At 38.0% G+C, this 14884-nt stretch overlaps 1 protein-coding gene across 3 annotated transcripts in view; it reads left to right on the top strand.

Moving 5' to 3' along the window:
- The window catches only part of CDH19 (cadherin 19), a 66249-nt gene extending 58796 nt beyond the window's left edge, over positions 1-7453 (top strand). For all 3 annotated transcript variants that reach the window (XM_054193078.1, XM_054193079.1, XM_054193080.1), the window contains 2 exons: positions 500-751; positions 4664-7453. In XM_054193078.1, coding sequence (XP_054049053.1) covers positions 500-751; positions 4664-5154 — 743 coding nt within the window. In that variant the 3' untranslated portion in view covers positions 5155-7453. The remainder of the gene's footprint in view (positions 1-499; positions 752-4663) is intronic.
- Positions 7454-14884: the final 7431 nt, after the last annotated feature.

The raw sequence follows: 14884 nt of genomic DNA, 5'->3' as shown, positions 1-14884 counted from the left end.
AAGAAATAAAAGACTATTTTATTGGAGTTTTTTCTTGCTTTCTCTTCTTTCCCGTGCCACCTGCTTTCTCTGTGTGCTGCCAGACACACTTTTGAAGCCTTTTTATTGGTAAACTGTCTATATTTCATCTGTGGACTGGTGGATTGGTAGCAGCTGGTTATATGGAACCATCTTAAGAACCAATTAATTAGTCTGAGCAGGTGTCAGGTACTGAACATGGTGGAATTTTTTTTTTCTTTTATCTCTGAACATTAAAAACAGTGCTCCTAGGACAAATTTTATTATTGCCCCTGGAACACATATGTCAAAAAAAATGCAATTTTTCACGAATGGCACAAAAACCCCAGCACACATCAGTGCCTACTTTTACCTTTTAACTTTCTTAATATGTAGCTTTGCATAGTACCATTGTTTTTAAATAGGTCAGATGCCACTGGAATTGTATTTTTGTTGTTAAAAAGTGATAAATGCTTATCATGCATAAAAATTTATCTTCTAGATAACACAGCCGGAATTTTCACAGCAAAAAGTGGCTTCAGGAGGCAAGACCAGTTTTATTTTTACTTGCCAATCTTAATTCTGGATAATGGAAACCCACCGCTGACGAGTACAAATACTCTCACTATCACTGTCTGCAACTGTGACACCGAAGTTAACACCTTCTACTGTCGATACGGAGCTTTCATGTATGCCATGGGTCTCAGCACAGAAGCTTTAGTTGCTGTTTTGGCTTGCATACTAATACTCCTAGGTAAGTATAAGCAAGATTAATTACTTTGTTTCCTTTTACAGTAATCTTGATTAAGTGACAAAGATGTTCCTTTGACTGGAAGCTTGGAAGTACTGTGCTAGCAAGAAAAAATGCAATAAGGCAAAGGTTTCATTTCTTTTCTGTTTTCTTCACTATAATTCCTTCCCCCTAGTTTTCAGTAAAATTTGAATTCTAACACAACGTCCTAAAAGTTTGCTGTAGTTGAGTCATGGTCCTATTTGTCTGTATTGGTCCAAAGTCTGAATTGAGCCCAGGTAAAGCTGAAGACAGCATTACACAAGGAAACTGTCTAGTATATATTAGAAGGAGTAGTACCCCACTTAATCTGCCTTAGTTATGACAGATGTAGAGCTAAGATCAATACAAAGCAATAAAAGAAAAAGAGAATTCAATACTCTCAGAAAGCAACTCCAAACAAACAGGATCTTTCTTTGTCAAAAAACAAGATTGCAACTGCAGACAGCCTTTTCTCCAAATGTTGGGCATCTCCTTTTTTCCTCTCACAGGACACCAAATTACCCTCCATTACATTCGGGAGCTTGTGGATGTGAAAAGTGGGTTTGAGATTGTTTTAAATGCACAGGAGTTGTGCTTGTAGCTCTGCAAAGGGTCATGCATGGCACTCAAAACCAGACCAACCACCCAAGGCTGGCTGTTCCTGCACTGCATGGGGCTATGGCTGCTCCAAGATATATTGGAGTGACAGCACTCAGGGAAAGAACTTCTTCCCCTGCTGAAGCATGCAGCTATCACTGCTAAAGTGCCCTTCCTTTTTTTTCAGCAAAAGGATATTCCTGCAGTGTTCAATGAGTGATTTGATGACACTGGCACATTATAACAGCAGGCACACCACACTAATCATTCCCCAAAGACTAAATATCCATCCTGAAAGTCTGTACCTGTCTGAGTCAGTGAGGTTAAGGTATGACAGCTTCTGAGGCCAGGAAACAGAGAGAAGTGATAGAGCCGCGTAGGTTTCTTTTCCAGGCAAAATGATTGACCCTAGAACTTGGTCACTGATGGTGGTCATGGGCCTCAAGACCAAATTCAAGCTGATGACAACAAAGCAATAGGGGAAGACTTCCAAATCCCTGTTGCCCATGTAATAACATGGCATATCCATGTTATGCCATATAGCAGTATATATAGCAGTTTCATAAAACCTCATATCTAAAAATACTACAAAACAACTGATGGATTGTGTTAGTAAAACTATTTTTCCACTAATAAAACTACTAACAAACAACTCAAAAATGAAGACAGAATCAGGATTTCACTCAGCAGTGTAATATCAAATCATCATTATAAATTGTGCAAACGTACCATAAAAAAAAGGAAAAATATAATCAATCAGAACCAAAAGAAGAAAACCACAGCATAATATCTAGCTACACAAATATAATGTCCAGAAAGAAAGAAGTAATAATATCAGAAATTACATTGCCTTAAGAAACAAAAATGTTCACTGGAAATTATTCTCTCAATGTATTTGTTAATGAGAGCAAATAAAATAGTAATATTGTTAAACTTCTATATCACTGAAAGAAATACAAAATTTTAAGGAAACTTTTTTCCCATATGAAGGATAACTAGGTAAAGAACATACTTTTTTCTACCCTCGTTATACAATATGACCTCTATCCATTTATAAATAACAGCATACAACACTAAGCATATCATCATTAACTACAAGAAAGCCGAGGCTTGAAAATGAAAGCTTGCAGCTCTATTCTGATGCTCTATTTTGATCTGCCATAGTAGCAACAGAAGACAAGAAATACAAGTCCAATAAAACTAATGGAATTATTTTGACTTTACACGAGTGAAAAAAGAAGTTTAACAAGTTAAAAATCACCCATATTCTGCATTCTGTCCACAAGGTTATGGCTTATTTTCCTTAGCATAAAGAATAGAAACTGTCTCTAATTATTTCGTGTTGTACCTTTGACCTCCTGACTGAATCTCTTCGTGAGAACTCATTGAAATTTCTCCTCAAACAGAACCCTGTAATTTAGTCCCACAGTTAAATGAGTTGCCCAGAAGCAGCATGCACTCCTGTTAATTATGAGTCTGCATCTTCTTGTGGTTTTGGGCTCTTAAAATTAGGTGACATGAAGAAATCAGCAGAAACAGAATAGTCTACAAAAAAACACATGTGTTTTTATTTATCCATGTGAATACATTGACTAGACAGGGCAATGAAGAAAACAAAGGAAGGAAATGTCACAATTGTTATGTCTAGATGGGAGTACCCTTGGTCAGACACTAGCCATTTCTTGACTCCATAACAAAGTCCAGGGATGCACTAGTTCCCCTACTTCCATCTCCTGCTTTCCAACAGAGAAAACAGGAACACACGATTGGATTTGTGGTTTCTAGACTTGCCTGCACTCCCAGAGTCACTTTATTTAAATCTGAACTTTCCTTGTCCCAGGCAATCTTCAGCAGTGGCACTGGAAAGCAGCCTTAGAACTGGCAGCCAATGTGAGCTTACAGGAAGGCCAGCATGCATTTCAATTTTTCTTTGATTGTTGCAGGATATTTGAATCTGATCACTTTGTGTTATGCACTTAAGGGACTGAGGATCAGGCAAACTATATAACTGTGTTACCCAGGCTGTCAGTGGAATTATTCATCAAGGTCCTCTCTCCAGACGGAATAAACCCTTGGTGTCTACTGGGCCTATCCACAGCACAAAAGTCAAAGCAGGGATATAGATAAATATATTAATCAGAAAGAAAAAGAAAGTCATCTACCACACTGTTTACAGACACATATATTTTAAATCCATTAAATCTTCAAATGTATTTTTGTTATTATTCAAAGTGAAATAACAAAAGTTTCTATACATAATAGGTTTGCCACTTATCTGAAATCTGAAGTTTTGTGCCATTAGAAGAGTTCACCATGCAAAGGTTTTGGAGAGTTGAAACCATCTGTGTTCTGTAAACTTATAATAACATTGTAGAAATTCTTGTTTCCAATGCTTTCAAGTTTGGGGTCTGTATCTCCCAATCAAATGAAACAGTATACGGTAACTATGTAGAAATAAAGAACTACTTCAAGTCCCTCATATCCCTAAGTGAAGTAAAATCCTGCCATTGTTGGTAGTTGCATCATGTTATGTCCTGAGTAAAAAATTACAGTAAGATTTCATTAAAAACCGAAATCATTAATATCTGTGAAAGTCATAGACTATTTCAAAGGGATCATTCAGCTAAAAATGAAATGAAGTAGCATTAAGAAATAATGCTTTAAAATAAAATTTAAAAAATCTCTCATATATGAGAGAAACAAGCTGCTCTGATTCATAGGCCTTGGTAGTAAGTACTGCTACAACATGACATAAAATTTAGTGATAATTTTAAAATTTCCAAACCAACATAACAGAAATAACTGAACCACACACTGCATAGACTGTGGAACTGAATGATTCAACCAACTGAGGAAGATATCTTGCTCATTGCCTCATTTTTCATTTGATCTTCCTGGGGCTTTGATTCGAGAGAGCGTGAGAGATTAAGAATTCAAATTCTGAATGTGAAATTGATATATTATGTGATAAATCAAGGCAAGTTCAAAAAGCATAACCTGTCTTTCTGTCATTTTCAAACTCCCATCTACCAAAAGAACCGCTCCATTTCATTCACCTATTTTATAAGCCCCATTGTAGCCATTTTCCCACCACTTACTATGCTCACCTCAAAACCATAAAATCCATAAAAATTACAGCTCTATAAATATGTTAAGATAGCTTCACTTTGCAATAGCATTGATATTAAGAAATGTTACCATTTTTCAAGTCTTTCCAAAGACATTCAAAGTCTCTGATTCTGTTTATATTTTCCCTTGGATGATTTTTTTTGTTGTTGTTGTTTTTTTGTGTGTCAGTGTTCTTTTTGGCAATTGTAGCAATAAGGCAGCAGAGGAAGAAGTCTCTCTTTTCAGAGAAAATGGAAGAATTCAGAGAGAACATTGTCAGGTATGACGATGAAGGAGGGGGTGAGGAAGACACAGAAGCCTTTGATATTTCAGCACTGAGGACCCGCACTGTCATGAGAACGCACAAACCTCGAAAGAAGGTCACCACAGAAATCCACAGCCTCTACAGACAGTCTCTGCAGGTTGGCCCTGACAGTGCAATCTTCAGGCAATTCATTTCAGAAAAGCTTGAAGAAGCAAATACAGATCCTACTGTTCCTCCATATGATTCACTTCAGACCTATGCGTTTGAGGGGACTGGCTCTTTGGCAGGATCCCTCAGCTCCTTAGGTTCAAACATGTCAGACGCGGATCAGAGTTATGAGTACCTTACAGACTGGGGACCTCACTTTAAACAGCTTGCAGGCATGTACGCTTCACACAGAAGTGCGGGGGATTAGTTACTCTTTGGTTTGTTGTTTTGTTTTCCTAAATCTCAGCAACCAAAAACAGCTGTGGATTTTGAGAAAGGAGATCATCCCACATTTATGCACAAAAAATATAAGCCTGAGACTTTTTGTCTGGAAAGTCTTGATTATAGAGGTCTTTTGAAAAATCACACCAGGCGTGCCATGAGGTGAGGGGATAGAGACTCCTGTTCGAAAATCTCGTGGCTATTTAGGTACCCAAATGCAAACTGCTGCTTTTGGTCTCTAGGCCCCCTTCTGGATAATGAACACCTGGGTCCTACAAGTACAAAAGGAGGAGTAGAAGCCATAAAAGGATATTGTACATACTCTGTCATCCATAAGCTTTAAACTGTTTCCAAAGTTAAGACAGATTTTTGCTGTTGCAGTTGAATATATTCATTAACCAAAGTTAAACAAGCATATTTGTGTAATGCTTCCTTATATAAATATACTTGTGTGAAAAAACAGACCCTAGATATTCTAATACAGTTGTCAGAAGTGCTCACAAAATCATCTATTTATTGTTCTTAGAATGATAAAACTAAAACAAATGTCTTTTCCTACCAGCGTAAAAACAAAGACCTATTAGAACATCAGCAAGTATTTGCTCCCATTTTAGTTTTTAATGGAGCTATTGGAAAATGTATAAATGAATACCTATTTTAGCAAATAAGATAGAAAAAAGGAAATCAGTTCAAGTTAGAATCAATATTCAACATAAATACTGCAATTGGCAACATTATATATTACTGTACTTAGAACAAAATGCTATCTAAATACAGGCAATTTTCCTTTTATTGAGAGTTCAAAGGATGACTGATTTAACAGTACAGATTTATTTTTTTATTATGAAATATAAAATTATCTGCAGTAGTCAGTTTTATTATATCAATATTAAAAATCTTTAAAATGCTAAGCTGATGGTTATAAAACTTTATGAATAACATTAGATAATAAGATAATAAAATGCTTTAATGTTAATCCACTTCTGACAATGATCCTGAACTATTCTGCGAGACTCAAGCCAGACTTCAAAATTAATTCCCCACCCTATTTTTTCCAAACATTCCATAGTGAATATAAAGCTGTCTCAGAATATTTCTTCACTCTTACTTATACCATTACCTGGCAGCAATTTTGGATCTGAGGGTCATCAAATATGTTCAAAATGGTCTATCTGGAAAAAGCTACCTGCCTGCTTTTAATTCACCTCTTTTCCGTCAGGTACTTGTTTTACAGAAATTACATCATGTTATCGACTGATGCAATTCCACGGCTGAAAGCTGTCATCAAGATAAAGAAAATTATGCAACATGTTTCTTCTCCCCCACACCCCTCCTTTTTTTTTTTTTTTTTTAAATAAGATTTTGGGTAAGTGCAACTGCAGTATAGAGAGCCAGGCAAAGCTTATGCAAGGAAGAAAACAAACATATAAACCCCCAACAAACAAACAAAAAAGCATGTAACATACAAGCTCTGCAATGTTTGCTACAATTGTTGTTCACTGAAGAAAATCAAGGTACGTAGGCTTAGCGGAAAGGTGCCAATGCAGAGTTTAAATTCCTGTCAGTTAAAAATAAAACACGTGGAGGAGTCTGAAAATCAGGAGAGATTTCCAATGTGAGGTCCGGTAAGGGCAGAAATGTTATTCATATTATTCATAGCTGGAAAAATACCAGGGGCGGGAGTTCATCTGACCAGGTGCAGATGAAGCAGCGTCTGCTTCATAAGGAAAAACTGTTTCTCTCCAGTCTTGTGCTAAGACACAAGTATGAATGAGCAGCTACAAAACAGCTTTAAAAAGATACACCAGTAAAAAACATCGTATTAATGACTCTAACATTTGTGTTCAATGGTTCTCCAACAGATGTGACAAAATAACTTTTATTTGAGATAAAATTGTACATATTACTAATTTGCTCCATGGAGAGTAATAGAGAAAGAGAGAACAACTGTACATGCACTTGTTGTTGGAGGTGGTGAAGAGTATATTTTTAGGATTAGGTCTATAGATTAATTCGGGTTATACCCTAAACAAATACTTATTCCACAGACGGTCCCAGTGGCATTAATAGAATTCCTCGTGCTTTCAGGTTGTATTTAGTACAAAAAAGATAACAACGTCTGATCCTTTCTCGATACAGAGATTTTGTACATTTATGTGGGGAAACAGCCTTGAACACTAGACCATATTTGCACTTATAATTTCCTCTTTTTACTGTAAGGAACTTTAAAAATAAATATATATTTTTTTTTAACCAGTGCACACCACCGTCACGTAATTTTTGTAACCAATGTATGCCATTGTCAGTAACTTCTATATTAAAGAGAATAATGGTCTACAATGGGTCTTAAATGATTTTTATCTGAAAAGGCATAAAACTGTGTTTGCACAGCAGAGAAAGGGAGTGTTTTGCTCTGAAGTAAGAAGTAATTCCCAACTGTTACTGGGACACATCTTATTAGATTCCTGGTATTCAATCTAAATCAAACCTGTCAATTTATTTCCACATGTGAGAAAAGAATCACTGAACTGACCTAGTCACTTCACACTTCTTTTGTTATACTGTACTTAGTTTAGCTGAAAAATGTCTTCAAAAAGATTTTGTAGCAGTGTCTGCTTATTTGAAGGAAGTAAACATTCTGAGGAAGCCAAAATTAAACACATAAGAGGTATCACAATAATTAATAGTATGAAATTAATAAAGAATAAGTTATAAGTCAGAGTTCCTGATGCTGGTATCTATTAAACTGTGGAATGATTTTCCCAAGAGAATCCTCCATTACCTTTATCTTTTAAAATTTGTTAGTAGCTAGAATTAGCTATGCTATTGCCTGAAGTGAAGAGTGCAAGTATGGTACCAGATGGTAAATACATATTCAGCTATTCATGACCTCCCTGAGAGAATATAAGAAAGACTTATTGACTGGTCAAAGGAAGTACGATAATACACACTGCTTTTCTGTATAAATGCTTTGAAGAGATGTTCCTGTATATTTCTTTTTCTGTAACATGATAATGAGACAGGTCAAGAACTGGTGAAGTACCTGACAAAAGATTGGCTTCCCATTTCAGTCCTTGCTCATAGGGATTCAGAGTGTTGTGTTATTGGTTTTATTACTTAAAAGCTAAGGAAATGAAGACTATGCATATATTAATAAATGCTTAACATTCAGATGTTTGAAGTTAAAAAACAAAAGAACAAAATCACTTGATAACACATTGCAGCTTCACACCCATTGTTGTGACTGGAAAAGGGTATATAATTTTGTATATCACAATGTAGGGGTTTTATTATCATAACACTGAGAAGCAGTTCTGCTTGCCACTGAGGATAATCTTAGTCTTTAATTCACATAATTTTCCTACTGCATTTTATCACAGATACTGTCATTACACTCGTAGCTTTGCTTTCAAAATTTGCATTGGAAATGTGGTTGTTTTAACACTCATTCTTAACTGTTCGGAGTAACCCTGTCAGATGAGAGTAAAACATTTTTGAAAAGACAGTGTGCATTTTACGCTTCAAAGTCAGATCTAATATATGCTCTCTGAGGAGTAAAAGTTGAAGGAGATTATGTGATTTTACATTCTGGCAAAGAATACATTTTATCCTTCATCCAGAATACGACCAAATAGAATAGGAGTTATATGAAAAAAATCAGTAGCTATTAGTAAAGTCTGTAAGATTTCTCTACCAGAAAATTGCTAAACCTATATTTTATACAGAAAAATAGAGTGGATTAATGTTTATAAAAAATGTTGACACATTTTACAACAGTAATTTGAATGCTCTCAAATTTATTCAAAATTTTTTTTTTTTTGTGTATGGGTCTATATCAGCCTTATGACACAGGGTCCAAGGAACAGTAAGATTTAACTATAGTGCACAGAATAATAAAACATACATACAGAGAGACTGCTTATATCAGTCTAAAACACTTTACTGACAGCAAATCGTTACAAATATGCAAAAGAATGAAGAGCATATCTGCCAGAAAAGGTAGTTAGATATATGGCACTTGGGACATCAGAGATGCTTTCCATCATCTTGTTCTCTTAGTGTGGCATGTTATAGATATTTTACTGGAGCTCTTAAGCTACATAGTGTGCTGAGAAGCATTTTGTAACCCTTACTGGGGAGTTGGTAATAAGAAAGATGTTTCCAAGGTAGATATAACCAGGATGGTTACATACAGATGATCTGATCTCATATTCCTGCTGGTTTTTATTATTATTGCTATTTTTATATTAAATAATTTGACAGTGGAAGTCTGACAGCTTAAAAATGTTTAAGAACAGATATTCGTTGCCTACAGGAATTGTTTAAGGAAAAGATAATCAAATCTTCATGCCAATTTGCACAGAAAGAAAAAAAGAAGACAGAAGTCCCATTGGTTGTCATATCAGACCTCAACAACCCCAACATCTGCTTGGAGAACAACACAGTAGTGTGCAAGCAATCCAGGAGTTTCTGGAATGACAGGTGAGAGCTGTTTGATGTACGAAGCGGGTGGGCTGCTTACAGGACTAATCCCACAGGCCTGCTAGGAAGAACTCGAACTAAAGTAAAAAAAGGTCAATATGGTTGGATGGGTGGACTACAATATGAGTGAGAAACTGTCTAGGCCACTGGGCTCAATGGCTTGTAGCCTACACTTCACCAGTGCCCAGCCTAGTGGTGTTCCTTAGGGGTTATTACCATGCTTAATACTGCTTATCATCTTCAGCAATTCCCAGGGCAATGGTAAGGAGTGCACCTTCAGCAAGTTCATGGACAACACCAAACTAGGAGGAACATTCAATATACTGAAGGGTAGGGATGCCCTTAAAAGGTACCTGATGAAGCTAGAGGCACAGGCAGCAATACACTGAAATGGTAGGGAAACATCACTCTATGACTTCATAGGCGTCCTGCTCTGACAAGGGTCACTTATTTGTATGAATGATAGAATGAATTTGTTAAGATTCAACTGAAAAACACCTCCAACAACCAAAACAAGAGGTGTCCAAATACCACTAGTAAACTAGAAGATGTATCAGCTGTTTGAGCATGGAGTTTTACATATTAATATGATACTGAATGTCATCTCTTTTGCTTAGCTAACTCAAAAGGGAAAGCAACTTGTTAGCCAATTTAAATTTAGGGATAATTTTAGCCAAATTTAATAGTTACATTCAGAATTATTCTATCTGGGAGAAAGGAAAGGTACACAATAAGTGGCATAACCATCTGCTTATCTAGAAAGCTGTTAGTACACAGATGAGCTCAAAATATAGGCTTTCTGTTTGTTTTTTTGATGATTTAAGAGGTGCAAACAACTTTTTGACGACAGTGTAATATGCATATGTATGTAGAGAAAGCATACAAACTCTGTTTTCTTAGATAAATAACATCACCCTAAACCAAAAAAATCTTGCTTATTTCTTTGTTTGATCACAGTTACAAGCCATAAAACATATGAGAATTGCCTGACTTCCTGGGAATTTAATATTCCCTGCCATTTTTCAGTTGGCATACCCTAAAAAAAGTGAGATTGAATCCCGGCATAACTGGAGGACTTTTTGTATTCCTACCTCCTTACTACCATCTCTCATAGTAGCTGCTGAAGGGAAACCCTACAGCCTGTACCTTAGAGAAGAACGTGGGAGGACAAGAAAGAAAACAAAAGTCATGCAACTCAAAATCAAAATTAGAAATTAAGTCACAAGTCATCTTTGATAACAAAAAGTAAAAACAAAGAAACAAACATAAAGATCTTTTACTGAACTTGAAAAGCAATTGAAAGGTAAGCTTTAGAGACAAATCTGAGATACAAACATCAAATTTCTCTTCTCTGTGATTGTTTTAAAGAAACACTATACCTCTGATCCATCCTCTGAGCTTTCAAAAGTACATATGTGGCAACGTGTAGTGTAGTGTAAAGCAAAGTGTAAATATAGGAAAACATCATTTTCTGATAGAACAACTGTTTTCTTCAATGTTATATACACTTCAGGTTTTAAGTTAATCTTAGAGTACATTCCAGGCAACAATCCAACTCAAGCTGACATTATAGCTTTCAAAAACTTCTTCTTATGGTCTCAGATGCCTTTTTTTTTTTTCACTGTGCATGCTTCCTCATAAAAAAAGCTAATTATCCAATCTACAACACATGTTCTAAATCCCTACCACCTGAAACTGATATGCTGAAGGCCCAGTGCATACTTAACCCTATACTACGCAAAACAAGTAGAAAATAAAAAAGTGCCTACTGATTTTCTTAGAAGGTATTTTTCTTTTTCCTGCGACAGGATTCTCAGCTTGGAGCAATCAATCATCTATACAGTGAGAAACCATATTAAAAAAGTCCTTAAAATAATGTCATTGTGGGGATATTTATGGTGATTATTTTTAAAGTATGGAGCTATTTTCTGGTGGTAATGTTTCATGCAGGTTTGCTTAGACTAATGGGTGGTGAAAAAATCACTAAACAGTTGCACTGCTGGAAATTCAGAGTGTCTATAGAAGCACATGGGCTTATTAGGACTATATTCTTTGTGGAGTGACTGCACAGTGACTGCATCAGTGGACAAGGGGAGAGCTATGGATATCATCTACCTGGACTTCTGCAAGGCCTTTGACACGGTCCCCCATAACATCCTTCCAAGTTGGAGAGACACGGATTTGATGGGTGGACTGTTCGGTGTATAAGGAACTGGCTGGATGGTCGCATCCAGAGGGTGGTCAATGGCTCGATGTCCAGATGGAGAAGGGTGATAAGTGGTGTCCCTCAGGGATCCATACTGAGACCGGTGCCGTTCAACATCTTCATCAATGATTTATACAGTGGGATCAAGTGCACCCTCAGCAAGTTTGCCAATGACACTGAGTGGTGTGGTCGATGTGCCAGAGGGACGGGATGTCATCCAGAGGGACCCGGAAAAGCTAGAGAAGTAGGCCCAAGCAAACTTTATGAAGTTCAACAAGGCCAAGTGCAAAGTCCTACACTTGGGTCGGGACAATCCTCGTTATCACTACAGGCTGGGGGATGACACGATAGAGAGTAGTCCTGCGGAAAAGGACTTGGGGTTACTTGTGGATGAAAAGCTGGACATGAGCCAACAATGTGTGCTTGCAGCCCAGAAGGCCAATCACATCCTGGGCTGCACCAAAAGAACCGTGGCCAGGAGATACACAGAGGTGATTCTCCCCCTCTACTCCGCTCTCATGAGACCCTGTCTGGAGTGCTGTGTCCAGCTCTGGAGCCCTCAGCACAAGAAAGACATGGACCTGTTGGAGTGGGTCCAGAGGAGGGCCATGAAGATGATCAAAGGGCTGGAGCACCTCTCCTATGAAGACAGGCTGAGAGAGTTGGGGTTGTTCAGCCTGGAGAAGAGAAGGCTCCAGGGAGACCTTATAGCGGCCTTCCAGTACCTGAAGGGGGCCTACAAGAAAGCCGGGGAGGGGCTGTTTGCAAGGGCATGTAGTGATAGGACAAGGGGCAATGGTTTTAAACTAGAGCAGGGTAGGTTTAGATTAGACATTAGGAAGAAGTTCTTTACAATGAGGGTGGTGAAACACTGGAACAGGTTGCCCAGAGAAGTGGTGGAGGACCCATCCCTGGAGACATTCAAGGCCAGGCTTGATGAGGCTCTGAGAAACCTGATCTAGTTGAAGATGTCCCTGCTTACTGCAGGGGGGTTGGACTAGATGACCTTTAAAGGTCCCTTCCAACCCAACACATTCTGTGATTCTACGATTCTGTGATTCTATGATTCTATGATATAGAATCATAGAATCATAGAATCATTTAGGTTGGAAAAGACCCTTGGGATCATCGAGTCCAACCATCTTCTCCACTCTACAAAGTTCTCCCTTACACCATATCCCTTAACACCACATCTAAACGAGTCTTAAACACATCCAGGGATGGTAACTCCACCACCTCCCTGGGCAGCCTATTCCAGTGTCTAACCACTCTTTCTGTGAAGAATTTTTTCCTAATGTCCAGCCTAAACCTACCCTGTTGCAGCTTGAACCCATTCCTTCTTGTTCTATCACTAATTACCTTTGAGAAGAGACCAGCACCAACCTCTCTATAGTGTCCTTTCAAGTAGCTGTAGAGAGTGATGAGGTCTCCCCTCAGCCTCCTCTTCCTCAAACTAAACAGTCCCAGCTCCTCCAATCGCTCCTCATAAGATTTATTCTCCAGGCCCTTCACCAGCTTCGTTGCCCTCCCTGCACTCGCTCCAGCACCTCGATATCTCTCTCATATTGAGGTGCCCAGAACTGGACACAATACTCAAGGTGTGGCCTCACCAGTGCTGAGTACAGGAGGACAATCACCTCCCTCCTTCTGCTGGTCACACTATTTCTAATACAAGCCAGGATGCCATTGGTCCTCTTGGCCACCTGGGCACACTGCTGGCTCATGGTCAGCCGCTTGTCAATCAGAATGCCCAGGTCCTTTTCTGCCAGGCAGCTCTCCAGCCACACTTCCCCAAGCCTGTAGCGATGCATGGGGTTGTTGTGGCCCAAGTGCAGGACCCGACACTTGGCCTTGTTGAAGCTCATACTGTTAGCATTGGCCCATTGGTCCAATCTATCCAAATCTCTCTGTAGAGCCTCCCCATCCTCACGTAGATCAACACTCCCGCTTAGCTTCATGTACTCTGCAAACTTGCTGATGATACACTCTATGTCCTTATCAAGGTCATCAATAAAGATGTTGAACAGAAATGGTCCCAACACCGAGCCCTGAGGGACACTGCTTGTGACCGGTTGCCAGCTGGATTTAACTCCATTGACCACCACTGTTTGGGACCGCCCATCCAGTCAGTGCTTGATCCAGCAGATCGTATGCTCATCCAGGCCATGAGCTGCCAGTTTTTCCATGAGAATTCTATGGGGGGACAGTGTCAAATGCTTTTCGAAAGTCTAGGTAGACAATGTCCTTTGCTTTAACATTGAGCAGTTTTATAGGCTGTTATACTATTGAAACAATTCTGAAAATGTTTGCCCAACACTTTAATACTAGTGTTATTCTGCATTACTGGACTAGCCTAAAAACTTTATCAAGAACCTCATCAGTTGTTTATTAGGTTTCTGCACCTTATTGCAAAACATCAGAGTAAAGCGATAGGACTAAGCTCTTGGGTTTTGAAGCATTGCACCAATATGTTTTCATTGTTACAATATGCTATTTGCAGTGTTGAAAGCTCTCATTAACTGGGCTTATTTTGCAAAGTTGCTGAAACAATCCTAATGAACTATAGCTAGGTCTGCTGGCTTTATTTATTTATTTATTTATTTATGTATTTATTTTTCTGCTGATTGCAGAAAACAGTTTTTCATCTATTTAAGTAGTGAATTTTTATTGCTTTACAAGAAACCTGAAGAGCCAGTGCTTACTAAGAATTACTGCACAAGCAGCTTCCACTAAGTAGATGATTATATACATCCTTTCATGCTCCTATATTAACTTAAATGCTGATTTTTGTGGTTCTTTTTCATTTTCTTTCTTTCTTTTTCCTTTTTTCTTTTTTTTTTTTAACTTAAGATGCTTCATATGGGTTCAAGCTTTAGCATGTAAAGCATAAATGTGCTACTGTAGGGTCTACTTTATATACCACGGAGCTTATTGGTGGGAAAATCCTGATATCCAGGATTAGCTTCATGCTGTGATTAACTTTTCAGTGGCAGCAGGATGGGATTTTTAATTCTAGGTTTTAATAAGT

Source organism: Rissa tridactyla, chromosome 2 (genome assembly GCF_028500815.1).
Source record: "Rissa tridactyla isolate bRisTri1 chromosome 2, bRisTri1.patW.cur.20221130, whole genome shotgun sequence".
NCBI lineage: Eukaryota > Metazoa > Chordata > Aves > Charadriiformes > Laridae > Rissa > Rissa tridactyla.
This window is presented reverse-complemented; position numbering and strand designations above follow the sequence as displayed.